The sequence below is a fragment of the Globicephala melas genome, chromosome 13, assembly GCF_963455315.2.
Source record: "Globicephala melas chromosome 13, mGloMel1.2, whole genome shotgun sequence".
Taxonomy (NCBI): Eukaryota; Metazoa; Chordata; class Mammalia; order Artiodactyla; family Delphinidae; genus Globicephala; species Globicephala melas.
Genome location: NC_083326.1, coordinates 3,491,703 through 3,512,885, shown reverse-complemented (window position 1 = coordinate 3,512,885; position 21,183 = coordinate 3,491,703). Strand labels below are relative to the sequence as shown.

The 21,183-nt window shown below is 46.1% G+C and overlaps 1 protein-coding gene across 4 annotated transcripts in view; it reads left to right on the top strand.

Moving 5' to 3' along the window:
* Positions 1-18,748, top strand: part of ST8SIA5 (ST8 alpha-N-acetyl-neuraminide alpha-2,8-sialyltransferase 5) — an 80,556-nt gene extending 61,808 nt beyond the window's left edge. For all 4 annotated transcript variants that reach the window (XM_060310528.2, XM_030868281.3, XM_030868280.3 and 1 more), the window contains one exon: positions 454-18,748. In XM_060310528.2, the coding sequence (XP_060166511.1) occupies positions 454-922 (469 nt within the window). In that variant the 3' untranslated portion in view covers positions 923-18,748. The remainder of the gene's footprint in view (positions 1-453) is intronic.
* The last annotated feature ends 2,435 nt before the right edge of the window (positions 18,749-21,183 follow it).

Sequence of the window (21,183 nt, the reverse complement as noted above, 5' to 3'; positions counted from 1 at the left end):
AGTGTAAAGAGAAAGGCGAGCGAGGGGAGGAAGGGCTCAGAGGACAGGCAGCTGGTTTGGTGTTCTTCACTGGGGGAAGGCAGTGACAGGTGAATCCTTGGGGAAGGCAGGACAGGTGAGTCCTGAGGGCTCTAGGGAAAGCCTCCACTCCCTCACCCCTTCCCCTCTGAGCCCGCCCCGGGCACCCTCAGCCGTATGGGTTAAGTATTACCCTTCCCCTGCAACCACACACTAGATATTTGTCCCTTTGGGTCCAGATTGCCCTCTCCGGCACTCACTTACAAAAATATAACCGTCCCGGAGGAAGGTGGACATTCATCTGCTAAGTGACTGAGCCGAAAGGGGGGGGGGTGGCCTTGAGGGGCTCCTACGTCCTTTGAAAAGACGCCAGGGTGCAGGGGTGGGGCAAACGGAGGGTTCCCGGGGCCCCGTCTCACCCTGCGCCCCCGCCAGGTTCCACAAGCTGGAGAAGTGGCGGCGGCCCTTCTACCGGGTGCTGCAGGTGTACGAGAACGCGTCCGTGCTGCTGCCTGCATTCTACAACACGCGCAACACCGACGTGTCCATCCGCGTCAAGTACGTGCTGGACGACTTCGAGTCGCCGCAGGCCGTGTACTACTTCCACCCGCAGTACCTGGTCAACGTGTCGCGCTACTGGCTTAGCCTCGGGGTGCGCGCCAAGCGCATCAGCACCGGCCTCATCCTGGTCACGGCGGCGCTGGAACTGTGCGAGGAGGTGCACCTGTTCGGCTTCTGGGCCTTCCCCATGAACCCCTCGGGCCTCTACATCACCCACCACTACTATGACAACGTCAAGCCCCGCCCGGGCTTCCACGCCATGCCCTCCGAGATCTTCAACTTCCTGCACCTGCACAGCCGCGGCATCCTGCGAGTGCACACGGGCACCTGCAACTGCTGCTGAGGGCGGCGCAGGCTGCCCGCCAGCCCGGCATACGGAACCTCGCTCCTCCTCGCCCGCCCACCCGCAGGGCAGGGCGAAGGCCTGGCGCTGAGGCTGGCACGCCCTCGGACGCTCGGCTTCGGGCTTGGGTCCTGTGGGCTGGGAGGCTGGGCTGGGGGCCAGGCGGAGTCAGCTCCATGCCGAGCGCCCCCCACCTGCGCATGGGTAGCGCGCTGCTGGGCCACAGCTCAAGGTCGCGGCCCTGGGGATTGCAAGTGAATCAAGCACATTTCCACTCAGTTTTAGCAACCAAGAGAGCACAAACTGTATGGCCTCTTTGCAGCTAAAGGAAGGCCCCAGCGGGAACGGAAAAGAGGGAGACAGGACATATGAGCATGGTTAAGATTTAACTCAGGATTTTGGGTTCCTGAGCCTTATACCCAGGCCTCAGCCCTGAATTGTTGTAGAGAACCTCAGAGCTTAGAGGCCAACCCAGCGGCCAGACCTTCCTGTGGGGACAATGGCTCAGAGAGGTCCAGGGATTACCAACCAAGGTTCCACCAACCGAGTCCATCAAGCGGCACTGTGAGATCTGATGCAAGGCCTGTGTGTTCCAATCTTCGCCGAGACACCGTCAGCCAAGGAGAGCCACACCCTTCAAACGCATCCGCAGGCACACACATAAGTCTTGGCGCCTCCAAGTTCAATCCTGCGTTTGATCTTTTGATGAGAAGGAAATAAACCAGACCAGCCATTTGCACTAAGGTTTCCAAGCCAATGTTACCGACTCAATAAGTGCTTAGCGACTTGCTTCCTCTTCTGTCTCCCTATCTTCAGCTCTGTTTTAACCAGGAGTTATTTATAAGATCCATCCCTCTGTGTGTTCCTGAATACTGCACAATCCTGCTGTATAATGTTCCTGAATTGGAACCGTAAGGCTCCAGACTGGAAAACGCTGACATGTGACTGGTGAGCTTAGCGATGGAAGTGAGCCATGGTCTCTGACACCAGCATCACTGAGGTTCTACTGTAAAGGCGGGACTTCCCACAGCACTCAGCCTGGTGGCCTTCACACGCACGGACCCACAGGGCCTCTGCTTTGGGAAGTCAGCTGGACCTAGCCTAAAAGGGGTTCACATGTCATTTCACATCCCTTTGCTTCCCCCGTGGTGTTTTGCCTTAGAATTTTGCGTGGTATGAATTGCCTTAGAATTTAGCTTTGTGGAATCGTAGAGTATTAGTCCTGAAAGACCTTCAGCTCCCTCCCTCCTCCCTCCTTCCCTCCCCCCTCCCTTCTTTGCTCTCACCCTTCTTCCCTTCCTCCTTTCTCCCCTCCTTCCCATAAATATTTCCAGAAGCCTATTCTGCTTTGGTTTGGGGCTGGGCTTGGGAAGACAAGGTGACACATAAAGGCAGTGTCTCTGTCTTCTAGGAGTGGAGGGCAGACCATAGGCAAATTCTGGCCCCGCCCACTGGGTGTTCAGAGGGGGAGGGACTGTGAGAGCACAGCAGGGAACGGGACCTTTCATCTGATCACCTCATTTTACAGGCAGAGCAATAGGCCCAGCTGGTGAGAGACAGGAGGGCACAGGTCTTGTCCCGGGCCCCCAGGCTCCCCATCCAGGGCAGAACCCCTTCCTCTTGCCTGGATTTCATGTTGGTGGGCCAATATAGAGCAAGTACTCCATGCACGACACTCCTCTAGATGCTGGCCTTGCTTCTGAGCTCTGGTCCTCACTGGGAAAACCTGGGGCTGCTCTGAACCCGTCTGCTTGTCTGCAGAGCAAGGAAGTAGCCAATGAGGTAAATTAGGCCCAAGCACTTGGCGAACCAGGAAACACTACTAAGGACGGTGGGTGGTTATGCTTCCCTGTGCTCTGCCTGTTTCTCCCAAGGAAGGAATGGCTGGAAAGATTCCAGTTAACTGAGGTTTCCAGCCACTTGTTTCTGGTTAATGGAGCCCCTTTCTTGAAACTACAGAATGTCAGAACTGGAAGGCTCTTAAAGACCATTTTGTCCCACATAAGGAAACAGGCCCAGAACAGGGAGGTGGCCTGGGTCAAGTCGTGCCAGGGGCTCTGTTGAATGCCTGCTGAGGACAGAACCCTCTGCCAGAAGCCCTCTGTTTATGTTCCAGATGGGGCAGTGTTTGGGGGCAAGAGCCTTGGTGAGTCAAATACCATGGTTCTCACGGCCAAGGGTGTCATGGGCTGGTGTCTGCCCCAGCCAGGTCCCTTGTAGGGGCTGGGGATGGAGCCTCATGACCCATCCTGTGAAGGAGCTGGACTCCTTGCTCTCGGTCCTGTTTAAGTCGCTGGGTCTTAGGGCAAGTCCCTTCCCCTCCCTTAGGATCTCCGTTTCTTCATCTCTACAACTAAAGGCTTAAAAAATATCCCTAGGGTCTCTGTAATCTTTAATTTTATTTAAGTTTTTGGAAGTACTAATGATGTATGGATCTAAGCCATAAATAATATTTATTATTATAATAGCTAAGATTTACTGTACGCTTATTCTGTGTCAGGCCCTACACTGGGCACTTTCTTTGCACTGTCTCCTGTGATCATCACAAAACCCCCTTGGGTAAGAAGACTCCATTGGGCAGGTGGGGAAACTGAGGCTCAGAGCCGTTCAGTGTCTGGCTGATGGCCAAGCACCCGGTGGAGGAAACCACACCCGTGTCTGTAGAACCCCAAAGCCTGTGCTCCAAACCTGTCTTAGCTGCTTCCTAGCCACTGTCACCAGGGCTGGAACAAGAGGGATCCTGACTGAGAGGCCACTGTAGGGTGGTGCTGGGCCCCGCTCTAGGGACAGTGCTCTGGGAGGCTGTTATGGGTCCAGGATGGAGGCTGCTTGTAGGTGCTCCCCCACCCACCCAGCCCTGGCCCTGGCCGCAGTACAGATGCACCCACAGTGCAATGTATGCAGGGGAGTTGAGGCCATCTCCACATTTTGCAGAAGGGGTACATATTAAAAGATAGCATGTTGGGGGACTTGCCCAAGGCCACATGGCCGGCTAGTGACTCAACTGGGACTCAGCCTCCTGACTGCCAGGCTACACTTTTCTCCTGCAGCCAGTGTTTGTAGGCAATGCACCCTTTCAAAGGCTCGAAGAGACCTGGGTGTTGACTCAGGAAGCCCCACCCCACCACTTTCCTCGCAACTCCACCCCCATCCCACCATGCAGACTACCAGTGACACTCTTGTATAAGGGAAATCAATTCCCCAAAACAAAGCAACCATCGTGTCTTCCTTTGTGCTATGCCCACTGCTCCAGGCTTGAAAGGCAGCAAAAACAAGTAAACGACTTGGTGCTCAGGCAAGCAAAAAGGAAGGTGGCGCAAGGTCAGATGTGGCCTCTGAGACCGTTTCAGCACTGCTGCTGCGGCAGCTCTGCCCACTAATCACCTGGTGCTGCAGAGAGCAGGGAGCCCATTGCCCTTGACTCTGCTGAGTAAGTGGAGAAGGGGGGAAGCAGTGGCAGCACTTCCTGACGACTGAAGGACAGCACAGAGCTGGCTTCAGCCAGGCATTCAGGACATTGTTACTGAGCGCTCATTTTGTGCTGGGCATCGTGCAAGGGGCCATTGAACTAGTGATGAGCAGAATGTAGCCCCAGCCCTCTTGGAGCTTATGGTCCGGTGGGCATGTCCAGATGCTGAACTGAGTCCCCCAGGCACACGTAGGAGCTGAGCTGAGTGCTAGCAAGTCTGGGCTCAGGGACAGTTAGCACGAGAGGAACACCTGGCCATGCCGGGGTCAGTCCTGAATTCCGAAGGTTGGCAGAATGTAATTGTCAAAGCAGTGTATCTATGTCAGGCCTCATCCTCAACATCCATGTGACGTGTGACAGGGTGACCACACTGGTCTTTTGAGTCCTCTCTTCCTTTTTGTTTTTTTATAAGGAACCACTTTCCCCCGACTTTCCTCTCTGAACGCTCCTGCTCAGGTTTCTTTGTGGACTCATCTTCCGTGAAGCTTCCTCAGGGTTCCTTTCTCTTTCTAGGAGCATTTCTGCAGAAATCACGTCTGTTCGCAGCCTCACATCTCTCCTGTCCTTGCATCTTACACCCCTCTCCTGGAGGCCATTTCTCCCTTGGAACATCAGGAACACGCTTGCCGTGGCCGTCTGAATGTCTGTACCTGCTCAGCATCTCAGACCTCAACATGTCCTCAACTGGTACAGTTAAAAGGGCAATCTGGGTTCAAAGTCATGTGCCCTTACTTACTAGTGACCTTGGGGGAGCTACCAAAGCCCCTGGAGGCTCTGACTCATCATCTGAGGTTGAAGCCAGGACACCAGCCTCACCAGCTGTGGAATAGGGTTGCACAATGCCTAGCACAGTGCCGGCACAAACTAGACACCCAGAGAGCAGTTTCCCTCTTCCTCCTTTCTTCCCCTGCTGAATGGCTCTACCACATCAATGGCCCTTCAGCCCCAAACCTGGGTCACTCTTGGCTCTTCCTTCTTCACTTTCTATGTCTATTTGTTCACCAAATTTTATCAATTCTGATTCATAAATATCCCTTGAATTCATTCCCTACCTGCATTCCTTCTGCCACTGCCCTAACTCAGACCCTTTTGACTGACCGTTCTGCTTCTAGAGAATTAACTTCTGGAAACACCTTTGGTGGAGCCCGTTGCCATCTTATACCATATAGTCCAGATTCCTTACCCAGATGTGCAGAGTATGTCCCAAGCTGGCTCACTCACCTTTCCAGAGACCCTCCTGCCAGCACCATCCCTCTAATACTCCTCTAGGTGCTGTGCCTTTGCACAAGCTATTGGAAATGCCTGGAGTGGCTCCACATTCCAACCTCCTCCCTCCTCCCCTTTACCCCACCACCTTTGCAGATAATGTCAGGTGATGGTCCCCGCCTCTTCCCCTCTGTGAAGCTGGGCTGGGCACTCTCTGTGCTTCTGTAGCAACCATCACTGACTTCTATTAGGATGTCCTCACAGCATACTACGTGTGTCCTTGGCCGAGGGTCTGTCCTTTCCCCAGGAGAATGCATTGTATCTGGCTCATCTTGGGGCCCTCAGCCCTGGCACAGAGCCATGTGTTAACTATAGCAGTGGGGTCTCTGTTAGCTGGTGGGTTCCAGTGGTTCAGGAGACCCCATTAATAAACCGAGTAACACCCTGGGGTAATTGTCAGCTTAAGAGAGTACTCTGCTCATTATTTTTTTTGCCTGGTACCTTCTATGTGGGAAGCACTGAGCTATACAAAGACTTGCCCACCTGCTTTTGGGGAGTTTGGGGTGCAGGAGGCTGAAATGTCCCTGTTGCAGTTGCTTGTCGGTTCCATCACCCAGTCTCCGCTACCTTCTTTTTGCCTCCTCCCATTATAATCTTGCTCGTCTGCTTCTTGCCTGTTCTTCAACCCTCTTTCTCTAGTTTAAACAAAAGAGGGAAAGATTTTCTTTTTGTCCTTCCCTCCTTCAGAACCATAGAGATTTGTCAGGATCTGAAACTGCTGTGCTGAGGTACAGGCTGGGTAGAAGTATACGAGGGACTTTTCAATAATGGCTCAAGAACAAGTGCAAAGTGCTTTATTTATTGGCTGGGAAACAGATGAGCTGAGCTTTGCAAAATGTCCACTCCAGTTGCCCAGTGGAAGGCAGGAGCTTGGGGGTCTCCCTGTGTGGAGGGGACGGTGCTGCTCTGAGTTCAACACACACCCTGGCCTCTCTCCCTGCAACCAGGGCACCCTTCTAGGAGGAGGCTGGCTGTGGCTTACAGCCAGGTGAGGCCAGGCTCGGGGTGTGCTGAAGCCCAGGGTGTGCCCTGTTCTCTTGTTCTTTGGAGGGCTGGTCAAGCCAGGACAGTCTGAGGTTGATTACATCCTACAAGGCGTCCTGATAAAGCAGTGTGTTCTTCAAAGGGTAGACTGTAGATCACCTATATCAGAATCCCCTGAGTGTTTGTTAAAACCCCTGCCTCTGGACTCAGAGCCTGGGGGAGGGGTGGTGATACTGAGCAACCAGCACTGTGACATCCCCCGGTGGGTGGTCTTAGAGCCCATGTCGGCTGGAGAACTGGGCTCTGCACCGCTTGTGGGTCCGTGGCTACTGCCAGGTGAGTGGTGATGTCTGGCTTGATATTCAGACTGGAGTCTTAAGTGATAAAAGAGCAAAACCAAGAATCTGGCACATAACTTCAGCGAGTTCTGGAAATATGAATATAAAATAGAGTCCACTATTAAATTAGCAACAAAAATTAACTGCTCAGGAATCTATAACATTTATGAAATCTGTTTTGGCCTCGACACTATCAGAGATTTTTTTTTCTATTTTTCAACTATGGTAAAATATACATGAGATTTACCATCCTAGCCATTTTTAAGTGTACAGTTCAGTAGTGTTAAGTTGTGCAGCCAATCTCGAGTTCTTTTTTAGTTGCAAAACTCAAACTCTATACCCAATAAAGGACAATTCCCCATTTCCCCTCCTCCCAGCTCCTGGCAACCACCACTCTGCTTTCTGTTTCTTTGAATTTGACCACTCTAGGGACCTCGTATGAATGGAATTGTACAATATCTGACTTTTTGCGACTTATTTCATATAGAATCATTTAGATATAAGCTGTTCTCAAATGACATGAACTGTTTTTAGTGTCCCTATAATAGGATTCTGATTTTGATTTTTGCCTGGAGCAGTTGTCCTGGGCCCTTGGTTGGTCCCTAGCTTCTGGCAGCCTCAGCATCCTTTGCTGAGGGTCAGAACAGACCTGATCTTGCTTTGCTAGCTTGGCTCAGCTGTGCTGGCCAGCCAGTGTCCTAAGAGGCAACAGCACAGCTTCTATAAGTGTTTAGATATTTCCCCTGCATGGTCTCTTCAGTGAGCCTTCTTTTTTTCACTAGAGAGAGAGAGACAAACATACATACATACATACATACATTACCGTGACTTAGCTCTTGGCACAAAAGCCAGAAATCAGTGACTGTCTCTCCTTCCAGTAGGGGGACGGTTCCCTTGGCAACCAAGTAACTCATTTTTTTTCAACTAAATGACTTGCTCAGCTTTGAGGTAAAAGTTTTATTTCCTCTAGAATTATGGTTCTCAACCTTATATGCACATTGGATTCACCTGGGGATCTTTATAAAACCACCCCCATGGGCTTCCCTGGTGGCGCAGTGGTTGAGAGTCCGCCTACCGATGCAGGGGACACGGGTTCGTGCCCCGGTCCGGGAAGATCCCACATGCCGCGGAGCGGCTGGGCCCGTGAGCCATGGCCGCTGAGCCTGCGCGTCCGGAGCCTGTGCTCCACAACGGGAGAGGCCACGACAGTGAGAGGCCCGCGTACCGCAAAAAAAACCAAACCAAACCAAACCAAAAAAACCCACCCCCATTCCAGATCCTCATCTTCCCAGAGAATCTGATTCACTTGGCCTGGGGATGGGACCCCATATTCTTATTTTTAAAATCTCCTTGAGTGACTCTGTTGCGCGGTGGTTGAGGCTCATTGTCCTGAGGCAGAAGGTCTCTGCCTTGGTGGCACATCGGCGTCATCTGAAGAGCTTTAAGACCCACTCGTGCCTGAACTTTGCGCCCAGAAGTTCTGACCCAGTTGGTCTGAGGTGTGATCTGAGTATGAGGGCTTTTCTGACTCTCCAAATAATTCCACTGTGCAGCCGAGGTTGAGAACTGTTGTTCTAGGTCAGCAGCTCCTGTGTCAGAATCACTTGGCGAGCTCATTGGTTCCTGGGCCCCTCCCTGGAGTCTGATTTGACGAGCCTGGCGTGGAGCTTCCTCGCTGGTTCCTAAGCGGTGCTGAGGCTGCTCCTGGGACTACGTGTTGAGGAGCCCTGCTCTACATGATATTGTAAGAAGCTCAGCCCTGCTCTGCTGCATTTGTTTCCTGGTTAGGGGTTGGGAGCATCGATTCACGCTTGAGATTTCTGAAAGGTACCAAGCAGCTCTTTTTCTGAACATTTTCAACATTTAAATAAACATTAGAAATCTTTTTAAAGCAAAGTTACATAGATTTCTTCTCCCAGCGTTAGTAGGCTCAGAGTACCTGAATTAAGAATTCATCTGTGCCCAGGATCAGGCTGCATTCTGGGATCAGAGCTAAGGGGTTGGGTCTCTGGAGCTTGGAACCAACCTGTGACCAGCTGAGGGTCACCCTGTAACTGATGTTGGGGTAAGATCAGAGCACAACAATGCTCTCTTTAACACAAAGCTGGACCAGGCACTCTGCCTACCATGCCCATGGAAAACAAAAAAGGAAGGTGGTGATGAGGAAACATCTCACAGAAATGGGCTAATGTGACCCAGGGCTCACACCTGCATTATGTTCCGCCTTCCTTTCCCACCTTCCGCTGGAAAAGGCTCCAGTTGCAACCAGCGAGCTAGTGCCTGGAACCTGCCTCAATCTCTTCTGTCTCCAACTGGAGGCAAGTCCCCTGCCCCTTCCCTCTGAAGATGCCCCCAGCAGTGTGGTCCCAGCGAGCACTTTATCTCCACGGCAGCTCACAATTCCTCATTCAGCCACAAAAATTTGTTAAGGGAGGAAATAGTTACTGTGTTATTGAAACAAGGTCAAAGCACACCTCACTTCCCAGGGCCACTTACCCAGCAAGTTCGCTCAGCCCCAGGCAGCTGTGGACTCAGGGAAAGGAAAATTAATTTTAAGCCCCCAAAGTAGCTGCTATAAAGCTCTGTATCAAAGAGCAAATATTTTGCTAACAGCAAATCCCTCATGGCATTCACTTTAATTTTAAATTCAAATCTAGTGAACTTGATTCTGGTTTCTAATAATAAAGCAAATTAAGAGAATGATAACAGGTGCTAGATTTAGCAAGAAGTGGCAGCTAATAGACTAATAATAATGGCATTAAAAAGACCAAATCTATACATCTCAGAAAATCCCAAGTGATCTGAGGCTAGTGGAGGGGCAAGTAGTTTCGTGGAGGGCCCAACATGTAGTAATAACCCCAAGGGCACCAAATGACCCCTCAGAGCAGCCCATCCTGCGGTATCCACAACCACGTAGAGGGACGAAAACGCTCAAACAACGTTCGGTAGACTGTGTTTAAGAAGACAGAGAAGCGTTCTATCCACTTGGAATTATTTCCATCCCCAAATACTTAAAACACATTCATAGATGTCTTGGTGCTTAAAGGATTAGCCCTTAGTTATCCTGAAGTTCAGGTAGGTGAACTAGTTCGTTATCTGATAATATAGGCTTCATGAGATGGGCAAACTCACTCTTTTAGACTTAGTTTCCCTCTGACATTTGCTGCCCCCCCCCCGCCCCCGAGGAGGAGGGAGAAGGGCACCCCTTCTACTTTCCCGTCTTAAAGGGGACGTGCAGCGGGGCTGGTTGTGGTGGCCGGGGTGTCTTCTTCCTGCACCTCTGCTTTCACCTGTTGTGTCTCTATTGCACGTGGGAGGGGGATGCGGATCTCAGCCGGGGCCAGGGCAGGCTCTGCTGTGACTCGGCCTGGATTTATTTGTGAATTTAAGAATATGACTATTTTTTTCATATTCTTATGAAAGTGAACACTTCTACTTTCTACACGTCTTCATCATCTAATTTCTCACCAGCCCTCGCTGTGTTCCTAGGAGGAGGGTAAGGCAGGTGGTGGCATCCCGACTGGACTGAGGCCCAGGAAGGTGACGGAGGCATGCCCCGGGTCACATGGAATGGTGGTGAGCTCCGGTTGGGTGCCCAAGCTCCCCAAGGGGCAGGGGGAGACAGCCGTGTCTTGCTCTCACCCCTGAAGCCCTTGTGTTTTCTTCCCTCTGGGTTGTCAGGCTGACTGCAGTGTGGTTCAGGCCTGAGCTTTACCCCTGGCCTCATGCCTTGCCCAGCGTCGGTGAGGAGGCGCCTTTTTGGGCTTCGTTCCCCTCCAGGCCCCAAGCATGGGGGCTGTACCTGGTGTGCGGAAGGTGGCAGCTGCCCTGGGCAGAGGGTCACCCAAGGCCGCGGCAAAGCAAGAGTGTGGAGGGCGTTGGCAGCAGACACAGCGACGCAGCCCCCTGGTGCTGTGGCCGTTTGCGGGGCGCGGGGGGTGCTGCTGGGATCCCAAGTGACAGCTCCTGCCAGCCCTCCTGCACCTTCTCGGGCAGGACCCTGGCCCCACTGTGGCAGGCTTCTGAGCCAGTCCCTCTTCCCAAGGTTTGGGGGACAGCTGGTCCTCCCTGAGGCTTCCACGTTCTGCACACATGTTTTAGGGGTGAAGCAGGGTCTTGGTGGCCTGAAAATTCCCTTTCTGGACCCAACTGACCTCCCTTCAGAAAGCCATAACTCTTCTTCAAAGCCGTATTGTTTGAACTGTGAAATATATGTAAATGCATATGTGTTTTTTAAAACTAACACTTTAACTCAATGAGCGTTCAACTGTTCAGTGCTACAGTTCGGATTCAGAAGCCCCTGCCACCTTGCTCCCCAAGTGAAGCCAGGACAGATGATGGCGGACCACAGGGGAGCTGCGGAAACCTTGGCCCTGCAGCCGCGTGCTCCCTGCCCTGCGCCTGCACGTGCTTTCAGCCAGGCTTAATGGCAGTTTCCAGGAGTGCATGTGAAGGCAGCCAGCGGAGTACCTCCGAGGGGCTGGTGGCACGGACTCATCCCTAAGTGGCCACCGTGTGTGAAGACAAAGTGGCCACGCGGACGTGACATGCATGTGCTCTGCAGCCCCATCCCTCCCTTGCTTTCCTCTCTCAAGGGCCGCATCACATGGCACTGTGTTCTGTAGAGCCTTTCCCATTGGAGAAGAAAAGGGAGACTGAGATGTTGTTTGCTGCGATGTAGAGAAACTCGATCTGGGTGTGGAGCTGGAGCATTGCTTAAAAAAAAAAAAATCCCTCCCTTCCTCTGGTTGATTTGCTCCCTCTGTTTGCCCTGGAGAGAAACACTCTGTGCCATTCCAAAGCGTTGGGGAGATGGGGCTGCAGCCGTTATCTTATTGTCATGCAAATTTTGTTGAGGAGCAGGGGTTTATACGAACTCCTGCAGCATAATTCTAGCTTGTATGTATGTGGCTGTCCTTGAGTGATCTTGAAGTGGTGTGACTTATGCCTAAGAACATAATCAGGGTAATTTGTATCTGTCACTGTGTTTGAAAAGCCCTCAATTTCCATCCAGTAAAACCAGTCAAATGGCTCATTTAGCAAAGACTCTCTGGCTGTGGCCATGTGTGTGTGTGTGTGTGTGTCTGTGTTTGGGGAGGAGGCTGGACTAGGCTGAAGCAGCACAGCCCAATGTGGGGAGGCTCCCAGCTCTTGTGAAGAAGGCATGGCCACTTGGGGCCCATCTTTGGGCAGCGTTGGCCTGTCTGTGTATGACAAGAGTGGCAATGTAAGCATAGGGGCTCACAGGAAGGGCTCAGAAACCAAGATCTAGACTAATTTGGGTGGAGTGCTGAATTGACAGTATACAGGGAGCAGGAGGGCATGGAGGACCGCAGGCTTCCACTAAGGAAGGAGGGTCCCTGAGGGCTGGAGGGCTAGGGCAGGTGGGATCTGAGATGTGCTCACACCTGGAAACAGATCCATTAGCTACATAGACTTGTCTCTCTCTAAGCAAACTAGCTATGTCAAGGTCCGGAGTCACAGCAAAGGAATCTGAACACTAATTACCTTCTTATTAAAAAAAAAAAAAAAGTTCTTTCAATGCCAATATCCATGAGTGTGTTTAAAATAGGATTATATTAAATAAATAAAAAAAATATTCATGCACAAACTGCCTGGCTGGGTCTGGCCTGCCCTATGGGATGCAGATAAAATGGCTTGGATTCCACGGATCTGCATTTTGGGAAGTCCAAAGCCTTTCCTATGATCTCTGCAAGCTCCCAGGGGCTAACATTTTCATGATCCCGCGGCCTTCAGACTTTTGAGCTTCTGAGCATGTTTCTGTTTTATAACCCTTAACCACCTAGATTAGATGCAGACCTTTCCTTGACATCAGTGATCATATAATGCATTCCAGAGTGATGTGGGAAGAGATGAGAAAGGGATGGAAAACATTCCAAACAAGCAATCGCAAATGTAATGTTGGGTGTCCTCTGGCTAACCCACTGGCCAACCTCCCAATGGGGATACTTCATGTGGCCCCAGCCTCAGTCCATCTATCTGGATCCTCCTCTCCTCCCCCTTCTTTGGCCTCCTGTTCTTACTCCCCAACTCCCTCTCAATGGAGAACACATTTCTGCTATTTCTCTTTGGAGCTGTTTAAACATCCTCTGTGTGCTTGGTTTCCTGTAGAGCCTAGATCTCAGCTCGCCTTTTACCTACCCCCTAACAAGAATTTCCATGCTAGCTGGAAGATATTTAAACTTTCCTTATTACCATTGTAAAATGCCAAACACTCAAGCAAGCGACTATGGAACCTAAGGATACTGTTTGAAGGTTATCCCTGAGACCTGGGCACTGTCTATTATAGGAAGAAAAAGAGCTGAGGGTCAGGGAAATGGGACTTCAATATGTATATTTGAATGAATGAATGAATGACACAACGAACTGGGGAAAGAAGTTGAATGTAGTTTATTTATTTAATAAATAGATGCATACAATTTGTCACTTCATTCATTCATTCAACAAGCATTTCTTGAGCCCCTACTTTGGGCCAGGCAACTTGAGAATTTGGGAATACAAAGGTGAGCAAACACACATGCCATCTCTGCACTTACAGGACATAGAGTCTGGCCAGAGCAATAAAGGTAATCAAAAAATTCCACAGTTCAATGTTTAATTATAGACAGTGCTTCAAACGAGCGTGCAGTGCTGCGAGCTGCTGGGCAAATGTCCCTGGCCTGAGGTTGAGCACAAAGAGCACTCTGCTGGAGAAGGGACAATTGAGCTGAGAGCTGGAGAGTGAGGAAGGGTTAACCAGGTGAAAGGTAAGGATGGAGTTGTGCGGGAAGTAAGTCCAGGTAGAGGGCCCTGGATGGAGAGAGAGCTTGGGACCTTGGAGGAAGGATTTTGCAAGGGTAGGGAGGGGGTATGTGGCAGGAGATAAGTCTGGAGGGCTGGATGGAGGCAAGACTCTGTGGGGAAGAGGTGGGTCATGTTAATGATTCTGATTTTGATTCAAAGAGAATCAAGTAGCCCTTGAAGGATTTTGAGGAAGAGGACATAGTCAGATTTACACTGAAAAAATTCCTGAGAGGTGTGGCCAAGGTAGCAAGTAGGAAGGCCCTGAGCTCACTTCCTCCCATGGGCACACCAAAATTACAACTATTTACAGAGCAACTATCTATGAGTATGACCTAAAGACTGGCAGAAAAGATTTTCCACAACTAAAGATATAAAAAAGGAACAATGACATGGGTAGGAGGGGCAGAGATGAGGTATAGTCAATATCTACATCCCTGGGTGGGTGACCCACAAATAGGGGGAAGATAATCACAATTGCTGAGGTTCTTCTCAAGGAGTGAGGGGTCCAAGTCCCACAATGGACTCCCAGCCCAATCCTGCACTGGGAAAACAAACCCCCAGAATGGCTGGCTTTGAGGGCCACCGGGGCTTGTACAGGGGAGAGCCAGAGGACTGCAGGAAACAGAGACTCCACTCTTAAAGGGTGCACATAAAATCTCACACAATCTGAGTCCCAGCACAGAGACAGTAATTTGAAAGGAGCCTGGGGCAGACCTATTTTTTGATCTTAGAGAGCCTCTTGGAGAGGCAGGAGGCAATTGGACTCCCCCTGGGGATGGGAATGATAGCAGTAGTCATTTTTGTGAGTTTGTCCTACGGCGAAAACACTGGCATTCGCAAGCGCCATTTTGGAGTGCTCTACCTAGCCTATAAGTGCTGGGAGCTTACCCACCCACCATCAGGACAAGGCCCCATCCACTACGGGAATGGCAACAACCCCAAGATGCTCCTGGGTCATACAGCCAGCTGCCTCAGGACATGGCCCTCCCCATCAGTGGGCTGATAGCCACCATTCAAGGCAAGACCTGGCAGCCAACTGGGCCAGAGTCCAGCCCAGCCTACCAGCATGCTCACAGTAGTTGACCCCACCACAAAGAAGCACCCACACAACCCATATAGGGGGTGTCCCTAGAGCATATAGCTCTGATGACCAGAGGGGAGAATGCTGCTGGGCCTCATAGGACATCTCCTACATAAAGCTACTTCTCTAAGATTGGGAAACATAACTGGTCTATTTAATAAATAGAAATAATCACAGAGAATTAGGCAAAATGAGGAGAAAAAGGAATATGTTCCCAATAAATTAACAAGATAAAACCACAGAAGAACTTAGAAAAGTGGAGATAAGCAATATATCTGATAAAGCATTTCAAGTAAAAACAAAAAATGTTCAATGAACTTGGGAGAAGAATGGATAAACACAGTGAAAATTTTAACAGACTTAGAAAATATAAAGAAGAACCAAACAGAACTGAAGAATACAATAACTGAAATAAAAATACACTAGAAGGAATCAACAGTACATTAGGTGATACAGAGAAATGGATCTGTGAGCTGGAAGACCTAGTAAAGGAAATCACCCAAGCTGAACAGAAGAAAGAAAAGAAATTTTTTAAAAATGAGGGTAGTTTAAGAGACCTCTGAGACAACATCAAGCATGATAATATTTACATCATAGGGGGTCGAAGAAGGAGAAAAGAGCAAGTGATAGATAACTTACTTGAAGAAATAATAACTGAACACTTCCATAAGCTGTGAAAGAAAACAGACATTCAGTTCCAGGAAGCACAGAGAGTCCCAAACAAGATGAATCTAAAGAGGTCCACATCAAAATACATTATAATTAAAATGGCAAAAATTAAAGATAAAGAGAGACTCTTAAAAGCAGCAAGAGAAAAGCAACTAGCTATGTACAAGGGAACCCCCATAAGACTATCAGCTGACTTTTCAACAGAAACTTTGCAGACCCAAAGAAGTGGCATGATATATTCAAAGCTATGAAAGGAAAAAAACCTACAACCAAGAATACTCTATCTAGAAATGGAAATAAAATAAACAAATGGAACCTAATGAAACTTAAAAGCTTTTGCACAGCAAAGGAAACCATAAACAAGATGAAAAGACATCCCTCAGAATGGGAGAAAATATTTGCAAAAGAAGCAACTGACAAAAGATTAATCTCCAAAATATACAGGCAGCTCACACAGCTCAATATCAAAAAACCAAACAACTCAATGCAAAAATGGGCAGAAGACCTAAACAGACTTTTCTCCAAAAAAGATATACAGATTGCCAACAAACACATGAAAGGATGCTCAACATCACTAATCATTAGAGAAATGCAAATCAAAACTACAATGAGGTATCACCTTACACCGGTCAGAATGGCCATCATCAAAAAATCTACAAACAATAAATGCTGGAGAGGGTGTGGAGAAAAGGGAACCCTCTTGTGCTGCTGGTGGGAATGTAAATTGATACAGCCACTATGGAGAACAGTATGGAGCTTCCTTAAAAAACTAAAAATAAAACTACCATATGACCCAGCAATCCCACTACTGGGCATATACCCTGAGAAAACCATAATTCAAAAAGAGTCATGTATCACAATGTTCACTGCAGCTCTATTTACAATAGCCAGGACATGGAAGCAACCTAAGTGTCCATTGACAGATGAATGGATAAAGAAGATGTGGCACACATATACAATGGGATATTACTCAGCCATAAAAAGAGACGAAACTGAGTTATTTGTAGTGAGGTGGATGGATCTAGAGACTGTCATACAGAGTGAAGTAAGTCAGAAAGAGAAAAACAAATACTGTATGCTAACACATATATATGGAATCTAAAAAGAAAAAGAAAGAAAAAAAGTGGTTCTGAAGAACCTAGGGACAGGGCAGGGATAAAGATGCAGATGTAGAGAATGGACTTGAGGACACGGGGAAGGGGAAGGGGAAGCTGGGACGAAGTGAGAGAGTGGTATGGACATATGTACACTACCAAATGTAAAATGGATAGCTAGTGGGAAGGAGCCACATAGCACAGGGAGATCAGCTTGGTGCTTTGTGTCCGCCTAGAGGGGTGGGATAGAGAGGGTGGGAAGGAGACACAAGAGGGAGGAGATATGGGGATATATGTTTATGTATAGCTGATTCACTTTGTTATAAAGCAGAAACTAACACACCACTGTAGAGCAATTATACTCCAATAAAGATGTTAAAAAAAACTAATAAAAAAATTAAAAAAAGAATACCTAGCAAGGCTTTTATTTAGTTTTGAAGGAGAGATGAAGAGTTCTATAAATGAGCAAAAGCTAAGAGTTCTGTACCACTAAACCAGTCTTACAAGAAATGTTAAAGAGACTTCTTTAAGCAGAAAAAAAAGGCCACAACAAGAAATATGAAAATTATGAAAGGAAAAATCTCATTGGTAAAAGCAAACATACAGTAAATGTAGAAAATCAATCACTTATAAAGCTAGTAGGAAGATTAAAAGACAAAAGTAGTAGAATAATCTATATCCACAATAAGTAGTTAAGGGATATATAAAACAAAAAGAATTAAATCATGACATCAAAATAATTAAACATGGAGGGGGGAAGTAAAAGTAGGGTTGTTAGAATGTGTTCAAACTTAAGAAGTCATTAACTGAAAATAATTACATGTATATATATAATATATATTTATATCTATCTCTATTATCTAGCTAGCTAGCTAGCTAACTATATTGTTATATTTGAGCCACAAACTATGGTAACCACAAACGAAAAACCTAAAATAGATACACAAAAAAGAGAAAGGAATCCAAACATAACAATAAAGATAGTCATCAAATTACAAGGGAAGAGAACAAAATAGGAAGGAAAAAAAGAACTATAAAAACAACCCCCAAACAATTAACAAAATAGCAATAAGTACATATCTATTAATAATTACTTTAAATATAAATGGACTAAATTCTCCAATCAAAAGACATAGAGTAGCTGAACAGATACAAATCAATCTTACATATATATATATATGCTGCTTACAAGAGACTCACTTCAGATATAAAGACACGCATAGATTGCAAGTGAGGGGATGAAAAAGGTATTCTATGCAAATGGAAATGACAAGAAAGCTGGGTAACAATACTTATATCAGACAAAATAGACTTTAAAACAAAGACTGTAGCAAGAGGCAAAGAAGGATATTACATAGTGATCAAGGGATCAATCAATTGTAAATATATATGCACCCAACATAGGAGCACCTAAATACATGAAGAAAATATTAATAGACATAAAGGGAGAAACTGACAGTACTACAATAATATAGGGGACTTTAACACCCCACTTACATCAATGGACAGATCACCCAGACAGAAAACTGATAAAGAAACACTGGCCTTAAATAACACCTTAGACCAGATGGATGTGATAGATATATATATACTATTCCATCCAAAAGCAATGTTTTTTTCAAGTGCACATGGAACATTCTCCAAGATAGGTTACATGCTAGGCCACAAAACAAATCTCAGTAAATGAAAGAATATTGAAATCATATCAGGCATCTTGTCAAACCACAACACTATGAGACTAGGAATCAATTACAAGGGGGAAAAGAAAGGCAAAACCCACAAAAACATGGAGGATAAAAATATGCTACAAAATAACCAATGGATCACTGAAGAAAGCAAATAAGAAATCAGAAAATACCTGGAGACAGGTGAAAATGAAAATACAATGATCCAAAATTTATGGGATGCAGCAAAAGGGAAGTTCTAAGAGGGAAGTTTACAGGAATACAAGCCTACCTCAGGAAACAAGAAAAATCTCAAAGAACCTAACCTTACACCTAATGGAATTAGAAAAAGAACAAACAAAACCCAAACTTAGTAGAAGGAAAGGAATCATAAAGATCAGAGCAGAAATTAATGAAATGGAGACCAAAAAAAAAAAAAAAAAAAGAAAAAAGAAAAGATCAATGAAACTAAGGGCTGGTTCTTTGAAAAGATAAGCCAAATGAATGACCATTTAGCCAGACTCATCAAGAAAAAAAGAGAGAGGGCCTAAATCGATAAAATTAGAAATGAAAAAGAAGTTACAACTGACACCACAGAAATACAAAGGATCATAAGAGGTAACTACAAACAATTATATGCCAATAAAATGAACAACCTAGAAGAAATGGACAAATTCCTAGAAATGTACAATCTCCCAAGACTGAAACAGGAAGAAATAGAAGTTATGAACAGACCAATTACAACTAATGAAATTGAATCAGCAAAAAACAAAACAAAACAAAACTTCCAACAAACAAAAGTCCAGGACCAGATAGCTTCACAGGTGCATTCTACCAAATATTTAGAAGAGAGTTAACACCTATCCTTCTCAAACTATTCCAAAAAGTTGCAGAGGAAGAAACACTTCTGAACTCATTCTGTGAGGCCAGCATCACCTTGATCTCCAAACCAGACAAAGATACCACAAAAAATAGAAAATTACAGACCAATATCAGTGATGAACATAGGTGTAAAAATCCTCAACAAAATATTAGCAAAACAAATTCAACAGTACATGAAAGGGATCATACACCACGATCAAGTGGTATGCAAGGATGGTTCAGTATCTGTAATTCAATCAATGTGATACACCATATTAACAAATTAAAGACTAAAAATCACATGATCATCTCAATAGTTGCAGAAAAAGTTTTGACAAAATTCAACATCCATTTATGATAAAAACCCTCAACAAAACGGATGTAGAGGGAACATACTTCAACATAATAAAGGCCATAGATGACAAACCTATGGCCAACATCATGCTCAATGGTCAAAAGGTGAAAGCATTTCTTCTAAGATCAGGAACCACTCTTGTCAGTTTTATTCAACTGACAATTTAGTATTGGAAGTCCTAGCCACAGCAGTCGGACAAGAAAAAGAAATAAAAGGAATCCAAATTAGAAAAGAAGTAAAATTGTCACTGTTTACAGATGACAGGATACTATATATCGAAAGTCGTAAAGACATCCCCAAAAAACAATTAGAACTAGTAAATGAGTTCAATAACATTGTAGGATACAAAGTTAATATACAGATCTTTTACATTTCTATACACTAAAAATAAACTATCAAAAAGAGAAGTTAAGAAGACAATCCCATCACAATTGCAACAAAAAGAATAAAATACCTAGGAATAAATCTAACCAAAAAGGTAAAAGACATGTACTCAGAAAACTATAAGACATTGATGAAAGATATTGAAGATGAGACAAACAAATGGAAAGATACACTGTGCTCATGAATTGGGAGAATTAGTATTGTTAAAATGACCATACTATTCAAGGCAATCTACATATTCAAGGCAATCTACAGATCAAAGCAATCCCTATCCAAATAACTGTAGCATTTTTCACTGAACTAGAACAAATAACTCTAAAATTTGTATGGAACCACAAAAGATCGTGAATAGCCAAAATAATTTTGAGACTGAAAGACAAAGCTGTAGGTATTAGGCTTATATATACAAATTATAATAATCAAAAAGTATAGTAGTGACACAAAACCAGACACATAGATAAATGGAGCAGAATAGAAATCCTAGAAATAAACCCACAGTTATATGATCAATTAATTTGACAGAGGAGGCAAGAATATGCAGTGGGGAAAAGACAGCCTCTTCAATAAATGGTATTAGGAAATAGGACAGCTATATGCAAAAGATTCAAACTGGACTTCTTTCTCACACCACGAATAAAAATAAACTCAAAATGCATTAATGACTTATATGTAGGTACCTGAAACCATAAAACTTCTAGAAGAAAACAGTCAGTATACTCTTTGATATCAATCTTAGCAAAATGTTTTGGATCTGTCTCCTCAGGCAAGGGAAACAAAAGCACAACTTTAAACAATTGTGCTTGATGGGACTACATCAAACTAAAAAGCTTTTGCACAACGATGGAAACTATCAACAAAATGAAAAGGCAGCCTCCTGAATAAAAGAAGATATCTGATAAGCGGTTAATACTCAAGGTATACAAAGAGCTCTTATAATTTAACAACAAAAAATGAACAACCCGATTAAAAAATGACCTCAGGACCTGAAGAGATGTTTTCCCAAGGAAGAAATACAGATGGCCAAAAGACACATTAAAAGATGCTCAACATCACTAATCATCAGGTAAATGCAAATCAAAAACCACAATGAGATACCACTCATATCTGTCAGGATAGCTATCATAAAGAAAAAACAACAAATAACAAGTGTTGGTGAGGATGTGGAGAAAAGAGAATCCTCGTGTGCTGTTGGTAAGAACGGAATTTGGTGCAGCCACTATGGAAAACAGTATGGGGTTTTCTCAAAAAAATGAAAACTAGAACTGCCATATGATCCAGCAGTTCTGAGTATT